The sequence below is a fragment of the Takifugu flavidus genome, chromosome 6, assembly GCF_003711565.1.
Source record: "Takifugu flavidus isolate HTHZ2018 chromosome 6, ASM371156v2, whole genome shotgun sequence".
NCBI lineage: Eukaryota > Metazoa > Chordata > Actinopteri > Tetraodontiformes > Tetraodontidae > Takifugu > Takifugu flavidus.
Genome location: NC_079525.1, coordinates 11,574,522 through 11,599,373, shown reverse-complemented (window position 1 = coordinate 11,599,373; position 24,852 = coordinate 11,574,522). Strand labels below are relative to the sequence as shown.

At 43.4% G+C, this 24,852-nt stretch overlaps 1 protein-coding gene across 8 annotated transcripts in view; it reads right to left on the bottom strand.

Annotated features, from left to right (window-relative positions):
* Positions 1-989: 989 nt before the first annotated feature.
* The window catches only part of LOC130527865 (nucleosome-remodeling factor subunit BPTF-like), a 29,017-nt gene continuing 5,154 nt past the window's right edge, over positions 990-24,852 (bottom strand). The window contains exons 3-36 of one of the 8 annotated variants that reach the window (XM_057036649.1): positions 23,677-23,728; positions 23,295-23,463; positions 22,302-22,553; positions 21,559-21,756; positions 20,964-21,149; positions 20,661-20,836; positions 19,997-20,176; positions 19,669-19,850; positions 19,399-19,530; positions 18,521-18,650; positions 18,253-18,388; positions 17,848-18,147; positions 15,722-17,681; positions 14,488-14,612; positions 14,070-14,222; positions 13,794-13,944; positions 13,666-13,705; positions 13,285-13,501; positions 12,950-13,096; positions 11,052-11,221; positions 10,865-10,976; positions 10,248-10,453; positions 9,832-10,072; positions 9,151-9,443; positions 8,839-8,952; positions 8,585-8,746; positions 8,252-8,334; positions 7,208-7,433; positions 6,816-7,096; positions 6,522-6,695; positions 5,051-5,243; positions 4,260-4,344; positions 2,397-2,583; positions 990-2,017 (exon numbers count right to left, since the gene is read on the bottom strand). In XM_057036649.1, the coding sequence (XP_056892629.1) occupies positions 1,981-2,017; positions 2,397-2,583; positions 4,260-4,344; positions 5,051-5,243; positions 6,522-6,695; positions 6,816-7,096; positions 7,208-7,433; positions 8,252-8,334; positions 8,585-8,746; positions 8,839-8,952; positions 9,151-9,443; positions 9,832-10,072; positions 10,248-10,453; positions 10,865-10,976; positions 11,052-11,221; positions 12,950-13,096; positions 13,285-13,501; positions 13,666-13,705; positions 13,794-13,944; positions 14,070-14,222; positions 14,488-14,612; positions 15,722-17,681; positions 17,848-18,147; positions 18,253-18,388; positions 18,521-18,650; positions 19,399-19,530; positions 19,669-19,850; positions 19,997-20,176; positions 20,661-20,836; positions 20,964-21,149; positions 21,559-21,756; positions 22,302-22,553; positions 23,295-23,463; positions 23,677-23,728 (7,450 nt within the window). In that variant the 3' untranslated portion in view covers positions 990-1,980. Of the gene's footprint in view, positions 2,018-2,396; positions 2,584-3,563; positions 4,160-4,259; positions 4,345-5,050; positions 5,244-6,521; positions 6,696-6,815; positions 7,097-7,207; positions 7,434-8,251; positions 8,335-8,584; positions 8,747-8,838; positions 8,953-9,150; positions 9,444-9,831; positions 10,073-10,247; positions 10,454-10,864; positions 10,977-11,051; positions 11,222-12,949; positions 13,097-13,284; positions 13,502-13,665; positions 13,706-13,793; positions 13,945-14,069; positions 14,223-14,487; positions 14,613-15,721; positions 17,682-17,847; positions 18,148-18,252; positions 18,389-18,520; positions 18,651-19,398; positions 19,531-19,668; positions 19,851-19,996; positions 20,177-20,660; positions 20,837-20,963; positions 21,150-21,558; positions 21,757-22,301; positions 22,554-23,294; positions 23,464-23,676; positions 23,729-24,852 lie in introns of those variants that run through there. The other 7 variants (XM_057036653.1, XM_057036650.1, XM_057036654.1 and 4 more) reach the window with 7 other exon arrangements.

Genomic DNA, 24,852 nt, shown 5'->3' with positions numbered 1-24,852 from the left:
TTTGTGCTTGTGATTGGCATTTTTTGGAGTAATTGATAAGTATAGTTTCAGTTCCAGACAGTTTCCTGGCTGATCAGGGATCAGGACTCAGTCAGGAAACAGGAGCCTGCTCCGCACCTCGGCTCCCTTCTCCACGGGAGCACATTCCTCATCGTGGGGGATGTGGAGAGATCTCAAGCGCCTCTTCCTGTATGATGGACCCGCCACACCATTAGCATCTGCAGAAGCTTCTGGGTCCATTTAGTGGTTGAAGTGGTGAGTTCAGAGAAGGAAGAGAGGGAAAGGGTCAAACCCAGGAGAGGCTTCCATTCTCTGGTAATTTGATCGCAGGAAACGTTTTGAGCGACAGGTCGTGACCTCGTCCTTCATCCAGAGGATGATGAGAGGAAGTGGGCGGCTGAACCCCCGTGCCGGCTTGGATTAACTTTCTGCTCTGAGAAATATCATCACATTTGTCTTAGTTAATCAGTAGTAATAACACTCAATTCTCTGCCTACTTGTGAACCCATTAGATATAGTTCTGTTTTGTTTGTTTTTTTAAAAGATGACCTCGGCATGTTTTATTCCATTAAATAAACAGTCAGCAATATGGTTAATGGTTTCTGGGTTGTTTCCACAATCCATCACTCAATTTGAAATAAATAATCAAGACAGCATTTGGGTCATCCAGGGAATTAACCAGGCTTCTCTCCCTCAAATACGTCTGACTAAATGATTCACACACTGGATTTTTAGGAAAGCAAAGGACATAAACTCCAGCTGCAGACAAGCATGCCGGTGGGGGCAAAAAGATTCCCACTGGTCGCCCAGTTTGTTCCTGAGAAACCAGTTTCATTGCCTGCCACGATCAAACCGGCCCTCCCACAGCATTCTCTTTTATTACAGCTGATAGTGGCAATAGCCTCAAAGGCCAGTGGCGATCTGGTGAAAGTGAAGTTGAATTTTAAACCAAGAAATAACAACCCCCCCCAAATAAAGAAGACATCTCCTTAAAACTCAGTTACTTTATTACCTAGGATGAAATGTCCTATCAAGTACAAAAGAGAACCTCTTCAGTTGCCACGTTTCATTAAAAACATAGAGCACTTAATCTGAACGTAAGCTTCTTCATCATGACTCAAAAAGCCGTTTTCCTTAACGTGAATAAATAATACAAGAAATGCAATGTCAATACAGAAGATGAACTGGTTGGTTTATTGAGGGGGGGGAAAGACAAATAACTCCTCATTCTACTCATTTGAAAATTTGATGCTCACAATATGCAGCGCTTTTAATATAAAGGCTTTAGAATTTAATTAAAAAACAAAATACTTGAATATAGAGGCGGACTTGCTGGTTTAAAGAGTGAAAAATAAAAGTTTCTACTTCTCTAGAAATTTTTCATCTCTACATATTTTGACAGGAATAATATACAATACATATTACAAACAGTGGATGAGACACACCACCATCGGGTTACAAAAGTGATGGGAAACTGTGGAAAAACAGAAAAGAAGACAGAAGCTACATCATCTCTCAACTCTTTAACAAGAAAATAAAGACACTTTGACTGAAACAGAAAGAATTGATCTTTAATAGTTGGTTTTTTAATAACATAAAGAAATTCTCCCCTTTTACAAAAGGGATAATTCCAGGCTACAAAATGTTCCCAAAAATGCTTAAAATGCAATTATAAAATTTTCATACAAACCCCAGGATACAAAGATGCCCCTCCCCATGTTTAGTTACATGTTGCCACAGACCTTGACATGCAGTACAGAAAAGCTGATGCTGCGTTTTCCAGCTATGAACATGGTTTGAGGGCGAGTTGAGAGACGTGTAGGCCAGTCTGTCTGCTTCATCCCAGTGACACTTTGGATGACACAGAGCCTTTTTTTCTGCTTTTAGCACCGCAGCAGAGTGTTGGTGCCAGACTCAGACCTCGCGGGCTTATATATTTAGGAGAAAACCACGAGGCGCGGTTATCTTGATTTACGGGCGCTAAGAGGTTCCTGATTGTAGTTTGTTGTTATGAGACCTGCAGAAAAGGACAAAGAGAGGTCATTTTTTAAATTAAAAGCTGTATAGTGTGAAAAATAACAACAATGCCAGGACAGAAGGATTAACTGATGAAGTGTGTTGGCATAGCAAGCACTTAAAGCTGAATCTGAATGGAACCACCGGGAATGCTCATGCGTCTCACATCCACACACACAGGCTCCAGTTCAACTCACTGGGATGGTGCCAATTAACAGCCAAAACCACATCATCAGTGTCATGTGTTTATTATTAGCTTGCGTTGTGGTAAAAGTCCAGCTAAAGCGGTCGCATCATGCAGTGAGGTGTGTGGGGGGGGTTAACTATTCACCCCCCGGGAGTGAAAATCATTTTATTCCTACAGCAAGTCGTCTTCTCACCTGCTGGCTTTAAAGCATTTGAGCTTCTGGACGAAGAAGTTCTCCAGAACTTCGGCACACTGGTAGAAGGGTGAGTCGCTGGGGTTGTAGTAGCGGCAGTTGTCGAAGATTTTGGTCATGTCTGCTACAAACTCAGTCAGCTTGACGTACTCGCGCCTCTGTAGCCTGTCCTCCATGGTAGAAAGGTCTGAGCACAAGGCATCCATCAACAGAGTGGAAATTAGTAAACCCCAACAGTCATATCAGAGATTAAACTGGCAGAAATATGGCATTTTTGCAGTCTCAGTGATGAACAGACCCCCCCTCCGGGAATGTGTTTGAATTTGTGTCCGTGTACCAGTTGAATTGGCTGGGAATCAATTATCTGACTGTCAATGAGCTTTCAGAGAACTCCAATTGGGAAGAAAAAGACATTTTGTTTTTTTGTTTGATAAAAATGTAATTCAGTCCAAACAAACATGTCTGACTCTGACCCTCCAGGGCTCCCATCCATCTAACGTGCACAAACCTCATTCCCAATATCAATACCCTCCTTCTTCTCCATCAACAGATTTCATCCCAAGCCCATCCCCCCCAAAAAAACTGCGGAGAGTCACAGCTACATCAGCCAAATGTTCCTTTTCGTGTTTTTTGAGCTCGATTTCTTGCCATGGATCTGAGAGTAGAGCACAAATGTTTCCAGGAGAGGGGCTAAGTGTTGGCCTGCTTCCTTTCCACAGGAAGTCCAGCAGACCTGCACCAGCTCATTAACGGTTTGTTTGTGTGGAAGTTCAAAAAGGTTTTGCTGACGCAAATCCCCAATTGCATGGCTGGTTTGATCCAAGTTGGGGGGCTTGGTCCCTGCTGGCCTCCTGGAGGCTGTTTATACTTTTTATGTCCAAAAACTGGGTGCTGCTTCCATAATTACCTTCGGCAATTATAAAATAAAAACACACATTCTGAGGCTTCCACATACTGAGGATCCTGTTAATTCAGCACTGGGATCGACTAAGTCCTGAGAATCCCGTTTTCTTCTTTCCAAAATAGATTGGATTCATTTTTTTTAGCTGAGTAAATCGTACACATAGCAGCTCATCATGACAAAGTGAAATCGTTTGTTTGAAACAATCACTCATCAAGCTTCAGGTGTTTCTACATCTTGGCTCCACCTGGTAGATTCAGACACACCTGCCTATATAAGGTCGGACAATCCAAGTCATCTTCAATGCACCTGCAGGACGGAACCGCATAGAGGCAGGGATCAGAAACAGAAGAAGAACCACTGGGCCTCCTCCGAGAGCTTCTGCCCGGCCAGATCTCCAACACTGCTGTGTGGAGAGAGGAGAACCTTCTAGAGGGACAACCATTTCGACATCTCTCCACCGATTTGGGTGGAGGAAAAGGAAGCCACCGCTCGGCAAAAAGCAGTCCCAGACTCGAGATTTAACCGTTGCCAAGCGTCACGTCTGGAGGAAACGCCCAGTGGCTCCTCACCTGGCTACCACCATCCTCACAGCATGAGGCATGATGGTGGAAGGTGCTGTGGGGATGTTTTTGGCAGCAGGGGAAGATGCAGCAATGACATCCTTGATGATATTCTGCTCCAGCACACTCTGGAAGCCAGAATAACAAAGCAGTGGCTTCAGGACAGATCTGTGAATGTCCTCGAACGACCCAGCCAGAGCCCAGACTTAACTTCCCCTTCCACCTTCAGCCGAGACGAATGGGAGAAGCTGCCCAAACATACACGGGCCACGCTTGCAGCAAAAGAGCCGAGGCTGAAACTGCTGCCATGCAGGAAATGTGTCAGTATTCATTCAGTCACGGTGCCCCCACTGGACAAACTTTTCCTAATGCGTGTTATGCCGACACTTCCTCACTCACCCATTGGTTCCTTGATAACTCTGTAGTAGTCGGGGGCGTCATTCGTGTCCACTGGCTCGAGGAAAGGCCACGCCATTTTGTGTGCCTGCGTAGGAGGGAGGAGCCGACAAGACAGATCAATGAAGGGAAGAACATGAAAGTTCAGACCCCTGAAGAACAACAAACAGCACCGTCAGCGTGATGTGGGGAACAGGTGGGTCAACACAGATATTTTCTCACGAGTCCCCCACGCTTCGATCTCCATATCACACAAACACAGGCCGACGGGAGAGGAGGAGGAGAAAATAACAGAGTATAAGGGAGAAGAGGAGAAAGGGAAGCTAGTACAAACAAAAAAATGCAGGGAGCTGGCCAAAACAACAGTCCGTGGAGCCAAAACCCAACAAAAGACTGACAGCAGACGGTTATTTGCTGCACTTTTTTTCAGTTCTGGAACATGAGCCGTGCCACTGAACGTAATCAGGAAAGAGATGTTTTTAAAAACAGTCGCTTTATCAAATCCTGGCATGCACTCAGGTAAATTATCAGAGTACAGAGATTTACATCTTAACCCCAAGTGATTATGGCCCAAAACATCAATGCAAAAAAAGCTGTGAGGACTAATGAACCGCGAGACTCTCCAACTAAATGGGCAAAACATAAATTTTGTCTCAGAACTAAATTTGTTCACCATAAAAACAATGTAAAATCATACAGCACACATGTGAATCACTTTTAGATTAAATCACAACACTGTCCAAGTTTAAGACACATTCCATTCGCATACTTGGAAAATGAAACCATCTCTTTACCTGTAAGGAACGTAAAGTTCTCCGTAGGCCCTCGTAATCCTTGTCAGTGAGTGGTGCGAAAACGGTCATGGCGTCCTCCGTGGACTGACACTGTGGACACACGTATTCATCGATGTGGTTGGCCTCGCTTTGCAGAATGCCCACGCACCGGCCGTGGTACCAATTCTGGCACCGGTCACAGCCGATGTAGAACCTGAACAAGCAAAAATAAAAAGCTCATTTAGATCAACAACTTTTCCCCTTATGTACAAACATTGTATTTACAGTGTCCTGAGCCCTGGTCAGTTTCTGTTCCAGGGTTAAGCAAGTGGAAGATGAAACAATCTCCAAAAGAAAAAAACTTAGACAAGCAATGGTATTAACGTATTATTTTTGTTTTGCACGATTTTATAATGAACAGGGGTGTGAACAGGAACCCCAGGAGATCTGAGCCCTCAGATAACTTTGATCAAGCTATCAGAGCTAAATGAGCCCTTTAGGGTCATGGCTCATTTACAGTCATCATGAGGAAAGGTCACATGATGCGAATTTCAAAGCTTCATAAATACCTCCTCAAATCTTCAAAACCTCAGCAGCTATGAGCTCCTCTCAGCACTTGCCTAGAACTCTGAAAACAAATGATGATCCACAATGCAAGAAATGTCTATCAGAAGACATCAAAGTCTTTTCAGATGCCCATTTCTTCAGTGGCAGTTAACGGGAACCACAGAGGTGGAGATAAAGTCTGGAAGACCAAGAAAACGAGAGCCAACTGCTTGTTGGATAGTTACAAAAGCCAGTTAAAACCCCAGTTTGACCACAGAAGACCTCCGAGAAGGTTTGGCAGACTCTGGAATTGGCCTGGACCACACCAGCAGAAATATGGAAGAGTCATCAGAAGACAGAAGTCATCACGGAATTCAGTGTCAGAGGTTTGAAAAAGAACCTCGGACAAGGATGGTGCTTTTTGGGAAGCAAACATAAGACCTTCTGTAAAAAATGTGGAAGTTGAAGAGAATGGCTTCCACAAATGGGTAAAGACCCCCAACAGACCACAAAATCCACCTGAACCACCTCAAGAGGCAATAGCAGAAGGTTTTACCATGGCCCTCACTCCCCTGACCATGGATAGACCTCAAGTTCAGGCAGGATGACCCAGAAATCTCACAGAAATGGAAGACTTTGGTGGAGAGAATGAAGAAATATCCTTCAAACAGGAACTGAATGACTCTTTGCAGCTACAAAAAGCCTTTACAGCCAAACGGCCAAAGAGGGCACTCGTCCCTTCTGGGAAAGACGAAAAAACTTTACACCTTTTACAGTTGATGTCATGTTCCACTTGCTTAACTCTTCACAATAGTAGAACCTTTGACCGAGGGTGCTCGGATTTTTGCATTAGATTATATTATTATATTTTATGCTAGCAATGACGTTGATGGCTGATGCTGTAAAGCTTGTGACACGCCCCACGCAAACTCTTCCAGGTACTTACTGGGACTCATCGTACGGAGTCTGACAGATGCAATAGAGCTCTTCAGTGCTGCTTTGCTGACCACGTTTGCACTCCACGCAGATGTAGTCGTCCATCTTCTTTGCCTTCTTTTCTGTGATGCCGACACACTCTCCGTGATACCAGTTGGTACACAAGTCACAGCCAATGTAGAACCTTCAGAGAAATAGAACATGAATATAAAGACACAGCGCTGATGCTACAACCATTTTTTTTTTTAAAAATGGCATAATCATAATCATCCTTCTAGTTTATTTTGAGTTGACAGTATCGTACTTGGTCTCATCATAGGGCGTCTTGCAGATGCAGTACAGCTTGGTGTCTTTCTTGCTCTCCTTTGTACTGGTTGTTGAGATCATCTTCTTCTTCTTGGACTTTGTTGACGTTGGGATCTCCCTCCCCTCCTCCCGTTTTCGCTTGTGCGCTGAGGTAACAGTTGTGTAGTGATGCTGAGAACTGTTGCTGTGCGCGTGCTGCAGCTGAGTGCGAGCGGCGGCGGCGGCCTGAGCCCTCTCCTTCTCCTGACGCATTTGCAGCAAATCCCTTTTTAGTTCCTCCTGAGGACACATGGTGTAAAAGCCCCTCTGGTGAAGTTGTGACCTTGTGCATTGATCGAATCCCGTTTTGAAACTCTACACATTGAATAAAAGTCTTCCCATCATCTATACCTGGGCCTCCAACTGCAGCTCCTTGTCGAGAAGAGCCCGCTTCTTCAGGATCTCCATCTTGAGGCTCTCTTTGTGCCGGTACAGCAGTGAGGAGAGCTTGCTGGCATTTGCCAACCTCCTCTTGGCCTCCACCACCTCTTCCTTCTTCCGCCTCTTGGCTGCCTGCCTCTCATCCTTGTCTATCCGGTCGAGGATAAACTTCATTACCTGGTTGCACACAATCATCCTGGCACACAGGGGTGAGGGAGATGATAAGTTACAAAAGTTTATCACAAAAATCGCAAATCCTGGTTTTAATAAATAACTGCGCCATTTGAGATGTGACACACCACATGAAGGGAAAGTGGCCATTGAGGTGATCATCTCATGTTTGTGCCAGCTCACACAAAGACACGCAACGAAACATCAGATTTCAGAGAGGGGGGGGGAAGGACGACGTGGAGGAATGATAAATGTAATACAAGCGGAGGCAAGAGGCAGGGAAGTCATGCTCGTTTGGTTCAGCATGAATGGGCATGGTGTTGACACAGTATCTGTGCACACAAACACATGACAGGATAATTTACTGGCAGCATTAAATGGAAGCCTTTTATGGACACATTTAAAGTTTTTTAATGAACTATTGTACTTCAAAAAGTAACCAGAATGTCCCATGGACATAGCAACAGACAACTATGAGTGCCTCATATGTTCTATGTATAGTGATGTATAGTTTTAAATAGATTATTTAGCTCAAATAGTCAAACTAAAATTAAGTAAAACAACAGGGCTTCAGTGATTAAACTCTGCAGCCGCTCTTGTTTATACATCTATTTGACTTTGTCCTCATGTATAAGCAGCTGGTGGTGGCGACACACCCAAACGTTCCCATACTGTGTAGAGTATGGGATGTTGTGCGATGTTGGACAGTGTTTTACTTTTGCATCCCCCCTTCCTTCCAAAAAGAAAAGAATATCATGGCTAATTCTTACCTAATGAGGAGATCATTTAATTCTAACCCTGAAATAGGAACCCTCCTGTTTTCACACCAGCAGTGACACGAACCTTTGATTCTCTTCTCTCTCGGCCGGCGTCATGGTCTTCTTCTGCTTCAGGTGCTCAATCGCAGCATTTTGTTTCATTACCACCTTAAAGAAATGAGAAAATTTATTCCCTTGAATGAAAATAGAAATGGATGTTTGGGAAGAGCATTGCGCCACAATGAACTAAATCTACTAGAGCCAAAGGACTCAGATGTTCAGTATTGAGCAGTTTTTAAGAAAATCACATTTTCAGGCAGCATGGGATCTTGTCACAACGTTGTTGGTTTTTTTTCATTTACGCCATTTAAAAGGGTTGATTGTGATTTCAAATGGTCGATTGTGTTCAAGTACACACTTGTTTCTGAATGATATCGTTCTGGCTGGCTGCATTGAGGGCTTGCTCTCTCTTGGCCTCTGCAGCTTGTTTCTTCTTCTGTTGTTGCTGTTCTCTGAGCTGCTGGATCCTTTGCAGCTGCTCCTGAACAGAAGCAGCCTGGATGGTCACTATGTTGCCCATCTGTGTAGAAAGCATCGAAAGTCCTTAAGTCTCAATTATTCAATCAATTGTACTTAATCCTAACATCAAATCACAATTTGTAAATGTTTTACCTGTCCGCCCTGAGCTGAGGATGACCCAGTCTGTTGTATCTGAATAGGAAGCTGCAGTTTGATGTGCTGTGGCAGGGCGCCTCCACCCTGCTGGGTCTGCAGCTGAGCCAACACCTGCAGCCACAACACAACCGATATCAGATATGGTTCGCAGAAATCTGGTTTAGCCTTTATTTAAAAATATTTATTCAATGCCTTCCCTTCAGAATATCATCAAAATAAGTATACAGATGTTTTATAGCACATTCAATTAGTCAGATTGACCATTTTGGGTACAGTAACAAGTGGTTCAGTGGCCTTTTTCAGTCGTACCTGCACCTGCTGCTGGAGCCCCGACATGCTGATGATCTGCGGAGATTGCTGTAGCTTCAGCTGCGCGGTTCCCCCCTGTGTTTTCACCTGGAGCGATGTGGGTGACTGGGTGGGCATGTGAGCTTGCGTTTGGTGGGGCAACTGGCTCTGTGGACTGGCTGACGTGGGCGCGACAGTGGTGGCCAATGTTGTCGTCCCTGCCTGAACCGGAGTAACAGCCTGCTGGGTGGGTAGAGCTGGACTCTTGATGGAGGCAGAGTCAGCCTGGCCAGGAACTGTGGTGGCTGGAGTGACTGAAAGAAAAACAAAAAAACAATGTAACCGTGTACATTCAATAAAATAGATGGATGCTGTAAGAATTGTCAGAAATAAAAACTAATCACTCCTATGTATGCTTTATGTAGCGGCCCGGCGGTATTTTGTAAAGTATGTAAAGCAAAATGTGGCGATTCAAAAAAATTGCAGGGAAGAAAAATCCAAACATTTGATGCATAACAAACTAAACTAAAAAAATGCTTGATTTAAACACACAACGGTAACTTGGCCTTCCCCCGAAGTCCATTTCTTTAATGTTACTTTAAGGCATATCTTCAGGGCATATATTCAAACTTTAAAGTCAGAGAATTCAAAGTCATTTAGTCCTTAGATGAGAAATTCATGTCTTCAATAATGCCATCATACCTGTGCTTGGTGTCGGAGTGGCTGCGGAGGCCATGGGCGTAAAGAGAAAGCGCTGCATCTGGCCACTGGGAAGTGCTGCTTGCATTAGCTGCTGTCCGGGTCCCGGGATGACAGTTACCCCTTGAGGGATGACCTGCAGCTGTCCAGATGTCTGTCCCTGGCCTTGAACCATCACAGTCAGGGTCTGTTGACTACCAGGGACACTGGTCTGCTGATCCACACCTGAGCAGACCTGCTGCTTCTGCAGTGAGGCAGAAAAAAAAAAAAAAACATGCATAAAAGATTAAAAAAAATGAAATAAATTCACAAATCCGTTAACAATTTTCTTATCTCAAAGCCAACTGTCACATGCATTATGTGGAATTGAGGCCCCCACGCTCACATCGCTGCTGTTGTGAAATCGATTCTTCACTAACCTGAATGAGCTGGCCAAGCTGCGCCAGGGTAAGTTTGACTTGCCCCTGGCCCTGTGCTCGTGGGGTGCCTGCTTGTGTTTGTCCTGTAGCAGTGGGGCTGGCTGCACCCTGGCCACTTACGGTGGCAACAGGGCCGGTGCCAGCAATCGCTGTTGAAACGGCCTGGCCGCGAATGATCTGCGTCACCACTTGTTGTCCTCCCTGGCCTGGAAGACAAAGGTGTATTACAGTGCTTGCTAGACATTTGGAGTCGGTCCGTACATTGATTTGCACAGCTTTAACGAGTTAGGGTCAAAATTGGACTTGGAATTTATTCCTTTTTCCAGTTCCCATGTGAGAAAAATGGATAACTGACGGGAAGATCTCATCCTACAGAAAGATGGATAATCGTGCAGATTTGTTCATCTCACATTTACATGCGCTTCAGTCGTCCAGTCACAGTCAGATTGGGGCAATAATTCATTTTGTCCAAGTGCCAAATAAACATACCAAATATTAATGGGCATGTCAGTGTTCATCGACCCAAATGTCATCCAAAACTCATCATTAACATGGGTAATTTAATTGTGTTTTATTTTTTACTATTTGTCGGAGAAAAAGATGAAAATAATTTCTACCTTGCTGCATTACAAGGGGAGTTTGAATCACGGCCTTTCCCATCGCCCCCGTTTGCTGGATTGGTGTCCGAATGACAGTCATTCCTGGACGGATCTGACCGCCTGCCAGAACCTAAAACAATAATGTAAAGATATTAAAACGTGTGTGCAGGAAGGTTGTGATGTACGTTGAGCGGAGGGGGTGTACCTGTTGCTGGGAGCCAGGAGTGCTGGCCCTGATGTTGAGCACGTTAGTGCGAGGTTGCAATGCGGTGTAGGTCTGGGAACCACCTGCCGCGCTGGATGGGATGATACCCAACACCTTCTGCTGAACCACACCTGCAGGCGGCAAAGGCATGATCAGTCTGGACAACACGACTACAGTAAGAAGGGAAAAGTGCAAAAGGTTATGTCTGTTTAAAATGTAGGAGAATCAAAACGGTCTGAAAGCGAGGAAGCGATTCAACCATAACTAATACGGTCAGTGATGCAAATCGGTGGTTACAAATGCACGGTTGTTTAAAAATGCTGCACACTAAATTATGTGTGTGCTTCTCTGCTGGCCCGGCTTTTGATCCCAGCTACGGTAAATAGTCGAGCAGGTAAACAACATCTTCAAAGACTCACTCAATGAAAGCTTGGGTTTCCCCCAACATACTCGAGCCCCTTCATACATTATGCATGAATTCAGGTCCGTTTTTTTTTCTTCAAATTAATCCGACAAAGGAGGCGTTTCATATTTGCCCAGCAGGGTATGTGCTTTAATGAACGCACGTGAAGCTGGTGGTGGTGGAACCGTAAGGGTCCCTTCTCTGATTCTGCTACCTTCTACCAGTGTTTTTTTTTTCCCCCCATCATGAAACCATTCAGGTAAACGTATACATCAAGGGTTTCCCTCTTTCCCTCAAATACATGTGTAAAATCCAGCCGAAGGACCGGTGGAGTAGTTTCACTGGTCGCCCACATCAAAGATGCTTTTCTATGAACTGACTGTTTGGAGAGGTTGGGGAGTTTGGACTCTGGTGAGTAGAGAGCTGTACTGTTATTCAAAAAGATTGGGGAGGGGAGGGGAGGGGGGAGGGAAAAACGGAATCCTTCTATAGAGGGCTACCTGTTTGGGAAACAGACCTTTGGGCTAAACCTGTTTTCCTGTCTAACTTCCTTAAGCCATTCCAAAATAAACAGGGCAGCCAAATCAAACAGTCACGCTGGGTAAATACACGTCCATTAAACGGTTACACTCTACCTGAACTTAATTTTGCTTTCATGGCAACTTCAAAGGTAAGAAAAATCACTTTCTTTGTATCGATGGTGAATATCGTTCCCGTCACATTTGCTGATGGAAAATGTTTTATTTCAACACTCCTGGATGATGCTTTTGTGTTATCATCAGTATTCAGTGAATGGATACTGCAATGTGGTACTTAAACACTGTCTGGAATCATTTCAGTAAAAAGAATATTTGAAATGCCAGACATGAAAAAATAAATCTGAGTGCTGCAAACACATTTAGCGCAAGTGGGAATTGGGCTGAAATCACGATTTTACCTACCGAGTAGTTTTTATGGACTTGCAAAATGTCATCATGTTAAGTAAATACCGAAACCACTACAATGGTTCAGATTTTAAAGCATTATCGTTTCCACTTGTGCTAATGTTACAATTTTGGATGCCACTAACTCAACTAATGGTCTCCTGTTAATAAAGACATGGGTTCATCTGAAAAAAATTGGATGAATGGAGGGACAAACATATTTCAAAAGATGCAGCTTCTCTGATAAAGACTCACACTACCTGCTGTGCAAGACAAAATGGCAGCCTGAGTAGAAACTGCTTGTATGCCAGGATCACCCATAGCAATAATCAAACAGAGGATAATGTCCGGTAAATAATGATATACTTGGACCCGCATTAGCAGCCAGTCAACATTCAAAATGACTGAAGGCACACCACACCTTTTAAAGCAGCACAGGAGGTGGCTTGGTCAGCAGCCTGCTGACCAGTTTAACCAGTGTGTTTTGACACATCTGAATATTTCCCCCAAGGAAGCCCAGAGGAAGTAATAAAATACAAACATGCTTGCAATGAAACTCAAAGCTGCCATACCTCCTTGTGAAGTTGGCACGTTGACTGTGACGATCTTGCTGTTGGCGGGCACCGAGAGCTTGGTGGTCACTACTTTTCCACCCACCGATGTTCCTGTAATCTGGAAAGTTTGCCCACTAGATGATGTCATGGTGGTCTCCGAGCCTGCTGCGAGACAAATAAGTAAAGATGACACGAAACCTGGTTAGTGTTTTCTGGCCTAGTACTTCAAATTAAGGCAATCATCCGCATCAAGATCACATCATGTTATCATGGCCGATTTAGGAGCAATCGGGTGTCTAAAAGAGCTTTAATGACTTATACCATAAAAGCTACAGAGAATCTACAAATTATACCTTGTGTGCTTTGACCCTGTTTAACCCAGGTGGCGAAAGACTGCTGGAAGTTCTTGTTCTGCTGGAATGTGATGGGGGTGCCCATCTTGGTGGACAATACCACCTTCGTAGCTGGGGTACCCTGACCTGAGATTGAGCCAACAATGACTTTGGGTGTAGCAGCAGGTGTGGCTGAGGTGGGGGTGGCTGTGATGTCCGATTTCTGCTCCAAGCGTTTCTGAGATGGAACACAAAAGTACATCAGCACAGAAACATTTTAAGAATCCTGCAAAAATATTCTATACGTGTATTTTTTTTCTAAATCAAATGTTATGAAAGATTTATTTTACAATTTCTCTAAAAGTGGTGGTGTCATAAATATTTTACATCAACCACAATCACCTTTGCTTGTTCAGCTGCCTGGGCCTTTTCTTTCTCCACCCTGTGAAAGGAAAAACGCATTCGACATGTTAATAAGTCTTTCTGGGAGATCTGACATATCTGGTCCGACTCTGGCGGGACCATCTGACCTTTCTGAGAAGGCTCTGATCTCCCACAGGTCCAGCTCCTCCTCAGGCACCCATGTCTCGATCACCACCGGGCCGGTTTGCTTGGCGGGTTCTTGCTTCTTTGGACGCAAGGCACTGGAACGCAGTCCTTTTCTCTGAGGGGTGTGGGTCTCTGAGATGGAAGCCACACAGAGAAAAATGTGTCTATGCTTTTGTTTTGTGAAAAAGAGATGAAAACCAAATGATTTGGCATGCGTTATAACAGCAGCAGATGTCAACAGCGTAACCTTTACCGACCTTTGGGAGTCTCAGGCACTCCAAGCGGGCAGATGATCTTTCGGATGCAATACTCCGAGCGAATTCCGTAGGGCCCCACGTCCCGGCGCTTGATGATCTCAGTGGTGGTGATTTCAGTTTCCGAGGTCTCTGTAGTAATGAGTGGGGATAGGGCTGGATTGGTATGATGAGGATGAGAGCCCAAAGATCATGAACAAGAGTGACACCCAAAGAAGAATACAAAGGCTTCCGTCTTTACCAAAAGCCACCATACATAGGACCACAGAACTGTTGAAGTCGAAGATTAGATGTTTAAAAAATTAAATAAATCTGGACCTCAACATATAAAAGTCAAATCACACTTTCCTACAGCACAAGTCAGAAGGAAAAAAAAGCACCTTTCCGGGAGAAGGATGTAAGGCTATGAGCTAGGACGTACCCGTACGTGTGGTGCCACTGCCAGCGGATGGTTTGACGGCCATATCATCCCATCTCAGACAGGCCCACAGGAGCCGCAGCATCAGGCTCACGCCTGCTAGCGACTTTGCTGTCTGGAGGCGATACCTATGAGAAGATGTAAAATTCGTCTCCACGTCACAAAACTCTAAACAACAAAATCACAAGAGCTAGTATAGGTAGGTCAACAAAACAAAGGTGAGCTCAACGAAGCCGCTGTATCATAAACACCACCTTTTCTCACAATACAGCACTGGTATACAAGGCTGGATATAACCCAGTGACAAATATTTCTTCCATGTAGAGTTATGGAAAAGGATGTTTGAAGATGAGCTTGGCAACCATTACAATGATGTGTTTTAGCGGGATTTGGCAGACTGTCTCTTTCCCAAGTGTCGCCACAGGCAGGAAAATGTCGCTGGGTTTTAAGGCTGGGGCAGTGCACAAAGTGAGCATTCTGACACCACCTTCACCACCCGATGATTCATGACCACTTGGCCACTTTGCAGCCTGGTCAAACTTAGCAGAGGCCCCTGTGTGACACCAGTGCTGCTTTAAACTGTAAACACCTCAGACTAGCGCCAGAAGGAAGCCAGGGCCCACTTCACCTGATATTTGCACCTGTTTCCTGTCCCAATTGAAGAGTGGGTAAAACCGATTCATACTTACTACTACTTATACATACTGCTTCTTTACTAAGCAGGTTTATTTCTCTGAAATTTAAACGACTTGTTTTTTGATATGCAAAAAGAGTCATTTGTGTTTTCTCCATTTTGACCTCTGTTCTCCACCACAGACAATTTACTGAATTAGATGAGCTGAATCGCATTGTTCACAGAGTTGTTTTATCTAAAAACCGTGTAGTCCTACTGCTCCAAAGACAAAAATTAGATTTCAGCTTTACCATTGCACTTAAAATAATATCCATGCGAATGACCTGTCAGGCAAAGTGATTTAGACTTCCTGCTGTTGTATCTAAGCCAGAGGTTTATCTGTGAGTCCATCTGTTAATGCTACACTGCCAAAAGTAGTTAATCTAGGACAAAGCAGACATGGACAGACGTCTGAGACAGACATTTACAGCCATATAATTGCGCGTCCTATAAACTCTGCATATATCAAGTAAAAGAAGTAAAATATATATGGCTCAAAGCCTTAATTATATTAATAATGCAATTAGTTCTTAGGGTTCAAGATAGTAAAGGGTAAAAGCTCACCTCCATGTGAGGCCAAATGTGGGCCTGGGTGAAGGATATGGCCAAATGTCCCAGGCTGGTTTAGCATTGTAGCTAAATATGGGCACGTCGCGAAAACCACCTCGTCTTCCCAGCACCTTCAAGTCATCGTGCGGTAGTACGAATATACTTTTACGGTTGCTCTTTGTGACAAACTTGCAGTATGAAGGAAGGGCAGTGTCTGAGCGTGTCTTCTTGGTGCGAGAGAACCTGAGGAGGCGGACGCGTCCCTTTGTTGACGAATACTCCTCATGGCTCACAGTAACCGAGGACACTGACACTTTCCCACTGGGGCTTAACGTTGACGTGACAGACATCTTGTGGTCTTGTGTCACCGTTTCGCTCTGACTATCCTCTGAGTGACTGTCAAGCCCAGAGGAGCAAATTTTTGTCACGGTCGTTTTGGTCATAGTGGAAAAGGTGGAGACTGCACTGCTCTCTGACGTTGACGCCACGGGTGTAAAAAAGTCCTCAGAGGTTTTGGATGGCATGACTTTTGTTTTTGTTGACACCACTGTCGTAGTGGTGGTTATGGAGGATGTGGCTACCTGGGTGATGATGGTTGTGAGTGGGTCTGTCGTCCTGGTCTGGCTAAACACCTCTGAGAAGTCATTGCTTAGGCTGGATTCCTCTGCTGAGGGGATAGGGGAGGGCGCCATCCGTATGATTTTGCACACAGGGGTGGCGTTGTTTTCCTCAGACTGAAATGGCGAGGTACTGCTGCGCCGCTGACTGCAATGAGCATCATCCTGAAGTGCACTGACATTGTTGTCTACTCTTGACATCTTCAGCGGGGGGTTATAATCCTGGTCCAATATTGTTCTCTCGCAGTCCATCTCTGGTTTAGAAGTTTGGTTTGGTCCGTTTGCACCACCTTCTTTGTTTACCTGGGTGGCTAAGTCTCCGTTGACTAGAGGTTTTTGCTGCAGGTTGTCCTTTAGTAAGGGCCCCAGTCCTTCTTCACCAACTTTACCAAAGCTGTTTGTTCTGGGCTGGGTGCTATTTGTTAGCGTGCCATTATTTGTGCTCATCACAGAGCTGCTTAAAACACCATCACTCCCCGAGCCATCATTACCATTTACCTGAGGTAGAGGGGAAACTGATTTGAGTGTGCCATCGCCTGCTGTTATATCTCTGTTGACATCTTGCATATTTTCATTGTTCTCCGCCAGCCCCATTCCATTTTTCTCTTTACCTGAATGAAGAGACCTAAACGCTTCTGCACTCTGCTGATTGGGTTTAGGTGGGGCTGTGTTTTGACTACATTTTTGGTCAAAAATTAAGGACCCTGTCCTTGCAATGTCCGAATTTATGTTATGCTCATCTGTCTTGGTTTCATTTTCCATAGAACTATGGATTCCTTCTTCTTTAGAGTGTTTGACACTCTCTTGCCCTGAACTCTCTAAAATAGCTTGTGTTGGCATTGTAGTCCTTTCCATCAAGTCTCCCTTTAAGTCTTGTAAAGAGATAACTTGGTTTTGTGACGATAAAGAATCATCACCTGTACAGGTACTGCATCCGTCGTTGGGGGTGGATCCTAGAACGGGAGATGGAACTTGTTGAGCTCCAACTTCTAGTGACCCTGGAGTTTCTGCTGTGGAAGGTTTCTCCACTTTCACAGTTTTGTCAGGAGCAAGGTGTGTCTGGGCAACGTGATGGGGCCTGATGGGCGATAGTGTCTGGGCTGGAGTATTCAGTGCTGAGGTTGTGGGAGATGAGGGTGTAAGAGTCTGAGGTTTGGGGCCAGAGATCTGCTGTCTCTGTCTCTCTTCAATAGAATGTTGCTTCACCCGCCGCTCCAGCAGGCTGTCCAGCTTGGAGGGTTTGACTCTCTTTTTGAAGGGAATACGGGTAACAAAGCCAAGGCTGACATCCACTACGTCATGGTTAAAAGGTTGTGCGGGGTCCTCTGTGGACTCTTCCTTTACGAAAGTCTCTTCATCTGATAAAATGGAAAGAACGAATAGAATAGAAAGAAAATGAATTTCAATCTACATAAAAAAAGTGAGAAGTTGCCCTACAGTTTACATCTATTTTAAAGCATTTAGAATCTTGTTGTGCAGTTTTATCTCCTTTACCATGTTACATAATCAGTTTTAGTGACGTACTTTTATTTTCATTCGAGACAGAGTCCGGTGGGTCCAAGTCCATCTTTACAGGTGAATCTTCTGCAGGCGATTCTTCTGATTTTCCTTTTTCAGCCTCCCCTTTTTTCATTTCCTCCTCCACCATCTCACAAGACTCTGAATCTGCAGATGGCAGGGGGTCGAGTGGAGACTTAGGGGGGCTGGAGGGGTCTTGGCCTTTTGTTATACAGCTTAGGACAGCAACTCCCTGAGATTCTGGTTGGGGAACACTGGGCCGATGACTCAAGTCCAGCAGCGTACATTTCTTGCCGAGTTTAGCATCTATACAAAAAAAACAACACAACACAGAACGCAATTATTATCCATCCATCTTCTACTGCTAACTTGGAGAAGTTGTCAACTCAAGTAGTGAGGATTCCACCAGACCTTCTAGTTCTTTGCGATAGTTGGCATTGGTGTTGCCAGGAAGCCGGGGCTCAAACCGTGGCACATAGGTCTTACTGATCCAACTCCAGCCTCCGTAGCCTGTAACGCGATACTCCTCTCCTTTCTGTTTCCACACCTTTATACATAACAGAGGAATAATGGCAGAAAGAAAAAGATGGTACAAGTTCCTAGAGAACTTTGTGAATTACAAATAATTGGGGTTGGAAATTACTAAATGGACAGATACTTGGGGAAATGGGTGATATACCTGATGTTTTATTGGAAAAGTGTACTTGACCCAGGTAGCCTGCTGCAATGTCTCCTCATCTTCCAGCTTCTTCTCCCTCTTTTTCACTTTCTCCTTCTCCTCACGCTCCATTGACGTCATGCGGTTTAACCTGAAAGAAGTAGTTTGTTTGGCTTTAAATTAGAATAGTAATAGTAATCTGTTCCATGATTCCACGCTTTGACTAGAAGCAGAAAACTCGTTTGTACCACAGAAACGGTGAGCTACACTCTGCATGACTACCAACCTCATTTGCTACACTGAAATAAATCCAACCCTCTTCAGGAAAAGAGAAGCCAATCCCAGCCCATATTTGGCCTAGCATTTAATATTTTGTTTCTTTTCAGTCTTCAGATTATTATACTCCGATTCTGACCATGGAAAAAATGCTGTTAGTAGCATTCAATGAACGTTAAAGTTCTTTTTTTTTTTTTTTTTACACATTCACGGGCTGACATTTCATTATCATGGTTCAATATTTTAAAATGGGCTGTGGTTTTTGAACTGGCATTAGTGGTTGGCACTGGCAGTGCACCTATTATAAATCAATATTGTGGTTCACAGCTATAGACAGAAATACAGATGACTTAATTAATCCAAACAGAAATAAACTAATCACAGTAGCTGCAACATAGCATAAAAGCTCTCTCTCTCTCTATATATATATACATATATATTTATCGGTTAGGAATGGTATGTGTGGAAACAAAATTTAGCTGGGGTGGACCCTTTGATCCAAACTATTTGTGCGTATTCTCATTATTATTGCATTAGTTATTGTTGTATGTTTTTGAAGCAGTGGACTGGATTTATTGAACAAGCATATGACTATTATTCACAGGTAATTATCTATTGTGTACCTGGTATGGCCCAATGAGTCCTTCCAGAGGGGTAACATCGCCACGGGTTTGATGGCACACTCCAGAATGGCCAAAGCCAACGCAAACTCTCTGGCCTTACTGCACATTTGAACTGCTTTGATCCAATTGGTCCTACAAAACAAGTCAAGAATCAATTTTTTCCCCCCAACTATTTAACTGGATTCAAGCTTTGGTTTAAACATCTTTGTTCCAAACAAAGAGCAAATCACTTAAAGTTTGTCAATTCTGTAACAATTAGTTGATCTCTACCTGTGTGAGGCCCAATTAGGGTGCATGAGGGGTGCTGGCACGTTGTTCTCCAGCTGAATTATGGTGAGTCTCAGCGTAGAGATGGTCAGAACCTTGGAGCCATTAATAGACCCGTTCCACTTAAATTCTCCAGCTGCTGTCATGCAGAACTTGTGGGAAAGATGCCGCCTCTTGTCATGGTCCTGGGTAAAAAAAAGATTTTTATTTTTTTTTTTACAATAGATTAGCACCGACCATTGTGGCGGGAGATACTTTTAATAACAAAAAAGTCTTAACCTGCATTTTAAAAAAATTAAATTAAATTAACAAGAAAACAAATAGAACTTGCCTCTCTGTGCTGGTGTTTGTTGAGAGCCACAGTATTTGTGGTGTACTGGTTAACGTAGACGCGGTACTTCCCCTCCTGGCCAAGTTTGAAGTACTGGCTGATTGTCCCCTTCATCACAACATCCTTGCCGTTTCGCGTGCTAACACGGGTAATGTCACCTTGAGCATTAACGACGAGTACCTGCAGAGAAAAATGATTCCTTTTAATACCTTCTGCAAGAAGCACATTGATAAGCATACCTAAAAATAAATTACAAATGCATGCTTAAATTTACAGCAGTGTGTTTGAAAAATATCAAATTATCTTTCATCTATTTCATTATTAAAGCCATAGAAAAGGCTCTTAAGAGCAGATTTTTTTTTTTAGATTTAGAGTCAGCTTTTTTTAATTGTTATTCCGCATGTACAGGTACAGAGCAACCAAATGCAGTTTAGCATCTAACCAGAAGTGCAAAAGGAGCAGCAATTGCAGATATAATAATAAGTAAAAAATACAGTTGTGCAATTTGTAATGTTACGGTACTGTACAATGATTTACAGGTTGTTGTTATGAACATATTTTACATATGGTTATGTACATTAAATGCCTTTGACTCTAAGTGCAGAGACTATTTACATAAAGCTATTACTATTTACATTTTGCTATCATTTACTATCATTCTTACCTCTTTGCCTTCCTTAAAGCCTTTGTTGGCTTCATGTACAGCAGCAGCCACCTGTTGGTTCTTAAGCTGGCTCAGTTTGCTCTCTGGGTTCCTCAGACGGGTCACCATGCGAGTTGCTGAGGACTTCTTGCCGCCTTGATTTGCTCCCTCACCATTAGACGAATCCTTGTTTTCGCCTGGAAAACCAGGGTGTAAAATCCTTATGTGTTAAAAATGAAAAGAATACTAACTAATCTTTTAATATTTACTTCATGTCAACTGTTTTAGCACAGAAGATAGAATTGTGATGTGATGTTGTCAGACCTGTGTCATCAAAGCAGGCTAAAGATGACTGTGAGGACTTGTCAGCAAGATCTGGAGGTTCTGGACCTCTGGGTGGCACCGATGATCCAGCGCTGCTGTTGCTGTTCTCTTCACTGGTGTGACAGGGCTGGGTCAGACTGTGGCTGCCCTCTCCACTGACAGAGACAGCGTCTAATGATGGGGAATCTAAAGAAAAACCAGACCGTTACAAGGAGAAAAAAATCTGTACTTTTTCTTGTCTTCATACAGTATTTATTTGTAACACCCAGCAAAATGCAAATAATCACACAAACACGTTATAAGGAAAAACAAAATGAGGTTCTGAAAGAGAAGCAGGTGATTCATTTTGGAGATTCAACGTTTCCCTGCGGTGATTCGGAGATTAAGGCTGTGGCACCCCCTAGTGACAAAAGATGTGTATCACATGCACCACAATGTGTTGCTGAAGTGTTACAAAAAGTGCAAAGAATACCGCTGTACATAAGCAGATGTGAGAGCTACATGCAAAAATCAGCAGGGGCTCAGCAAAGTTGCAGTAAGTAATAGTTAAAAAATCTAAAGGAGATTAACATCACCTTCAGGTGTACTTATATACCTTCGGTGATGTCAGAGACCTCCATATGAGAATATCCCTCTATCAGTGGCTCTACTGTGGAGGTCGGGGGCTTAGGAGCCTCAGTGGCCGAGCTACAGCTCACAGCCACTGGGGTGCTTTGAGTCGAAGCAGAGGCTGTCTGAAGTATAGGTCCATCTTTGAGGCTACTGTCGCCATCGCCTTCTTGGACAGTAACAACTACAGATAAATCGCAATCACGTCAATACCGCATATCCTGTTTAAATTCAACAAATCATGGAGAGACAATGGAAAGAAGCAGTGACAATCATGAAGGCCTTCTTTCTACAGATGACATCGAAGAGAGAAACAGGCTCCAAATGAGTTAAGTGAACCTGAGGTTTTGTGCACGCCGGCACAAAATGTTTTACAAGTAAAAGTGCAATTCTGATTTTAAATATCATAAATGACGTTAATGTTTTTATACATCAGCTCACGCAAACTCATTTCAATCCGTAATATTTTCTTTGTTCCAATTGATAATATAAAGTCATTAATCAACCTATATTTGCATACATGTTTGGTCTTAACAACAATGAAACCAATTCTTCCATCAATAAGGAAGTGCACAATAGTGCTGATGTCCTTTTGTTCTGAGGGGATGAAAACAAAAGAATAAAGAAATAATAAAGAAAATCAATTTTCCACATTCAAATTTGCAGTCTCTTGCTGCACAATAAGTGTTAGAATTAACCGCACTTTCACAAAACAAATATTTCAATCACCTTCGGTTTTGACGCCATTATTGATCTCTTCTGTGCCCGCATCTTTTGAGTCCTCCTCCTCCTTTGCGAGAGCTTCAAACTTCCCCTCAGGCTGCCCCTCATCGTTCAACTTAGGATCTACATCTTCCTTCTCCACATCACCCTCCTTCCTCTCCTTCTCCAGCAGAGCCTTGTGGGCCTCCTCGGCAGCCCGCCTCTTCACCTCCTGCAGCTCCTCTTCCTTCTTAGCTCGGAACCGTTCTAGGATCTCCTCTGAAAGACGTAAGGAAAGCGTCAGTAAAGGACAAAAACTGGACGCCGCAACAAAAATAGATAACCTGAGAAACTAATAAAAATTCTCAAAGGATCAATACTAAAAAAAAATTAAAGTATGTCCAGCTTATTTAGCATGGTTGCAAGTGAAGCCACATCTGTAGGTGGAGCCATAGGGGTCAGTAGTGTCCTTACTTGACAGAAGTGTTTCTAATTGACCATTTAAAATGCATGTAAACCAGCTCTAAAATGATCTCCAGTCCTTCTGTATAGAGCAGATGCTCATAAATGACTTCACCTATTAGCTTCTGCATCAAAGTTAAGGTTAAAATACGAGCAATGTTTCAAAGGCAGCTCGATTATTTACAACTCAGTTGTGGCGTCCATTAACAGCACAGCATCCACAATAATGTACAGACGATTCTTTGAGTATCCTGATGGCCAGAAGAGGAAAAAAACCTAAGCATTGATTTGGTGGAAACACTTAAGATAAAAGGGGGAGGAAGAAGGGAAACTTAAGGGCTGATGTCCATACAGGTTTTCATTCATGCAGATCATATTAACCCATGAACATCCAGCAAATAGTCGACTGGACTCTTGAAAGCAAGTCGAAGATGTTTCATCCGAAAAGAAAAGAGTCAACAGCATTAGGGGCGCATTGTGTGAGAAAGGCAGTCATAGAGGATCCAAATGGGGGCATTTAATTTGTTAAACTAAAGAAAAGAACAACAAAGTCTTTACCGTTAGCTGCAGTGAGGAAAGACTTGTTGTTTCCACGAGTCTTGTTAGTCAGGTCCTCATTGATATCCATATGAGCGTGCACCTCATCCCTTATCTCCTCGAGGGCCAAGTACAAGTCCGCCTCCCAATACTCCTTATCCAAACAATCAATGACCTCAGCAAGCTGCACCTGAAGAAAGGAGTTCGAAAGGTTCGATTAACACGATCTAAAATACAGAGACATTAAAGCAGCAGCAGAAAAAAAACAAATTGCAAAATTCTGAATAGACCATTTACTACAAATGGCAGAGCCAGTCCACATAGGAGTGAAACAGAATTATGGATCATCGATCAATGAAATGCGTGAACACACAACTTCACTGAGTGGAAGATAAGAACTTACCTTGGTGCTGTAGTACCAGATGGTTTTGTCCCCCTCCTCACCATCGTCCTCACTGTAGGACAGAATAGAGCATTAGAAAAACAGAATAAGGTAAAACGGGAAGAGGCGCTCTGGAACATTTTGTCTAATTGGGTTCGCCGAGTGTAAACCCCTGAATTCAAGTCCACTTAGAAATGAACTCTGACATTAATGATGCTTCAAAGCTTCATTCATGAAAGAAAAATCACCAAAACAACCAGCCTAGTGGGCCCAAGCCATCTTTGGGCAAACGATTGGTGAGATATTTCAGAAGTACCTTAATCCTACACAGAAACGGCTATATTCCCAAAATAAAATAGTAAATAGTCAAAAACAAATGTTGCTTTAGAACAAATGTACACATCATTGAAATTTTTGAACATTTTGATGCCTTTCTGCACAATAATGGGAGCTGCATGTTCCGGTGTATTGCGGTGTTGTGAGGAATGTGATTGGCTGCTGTCACCCGAGGGCGGGACTTAGTGATAGGTCAATAATGCGGAGGTCACAGGTGTATAATCTGCCATGACCTTTCCTGAAGGGAAGAGAATTTATTTTTGCTGTGGCTGCACTAAACACGTGAAAGACATTAACAGAGGATTATTCACAAGCCAGCACGAAGATGAGGTCGCCATTTTCTGTTTGAGATGTAAATGATCACAACAAACCGGTTGTATGAATTATCTGTGAATCATGACCATATTTGTATGGAACTGAGGACATAAACGATTCCAATTTTACGGAACAATTCATCTATAATTATCCAAACCTCAACGTTTATTCAATGCTAAAAATCAATAAATGTGCAAAACCCCTGATCCAGCCTAATATGCTTAATTTAAAATGGTAATTGTTTTTTTTGGGGGGGGGATTAATACTAACCCAATAAAGATGTACTACCATAATTTCTGGACTATAAGACGCTACTTTTTTCCTACACTTTAAACACTGCGGCTTATTCTACGGTGCGGCGTATTTATGTATTTTTTCTATCGGCCGCTAGGGGCGCTCGAGCAGAAAAGGTAAGTGAGACAGGTGGAATATATGTGTCGAGGAAGACGCAAGTTTAATGTAACTTCGCGCTTTGTGTATGAATAAAATTAGCATAAACAGACCCTCATTATGGAAAATACAAGAAGAAATGCATATGACGCAGCT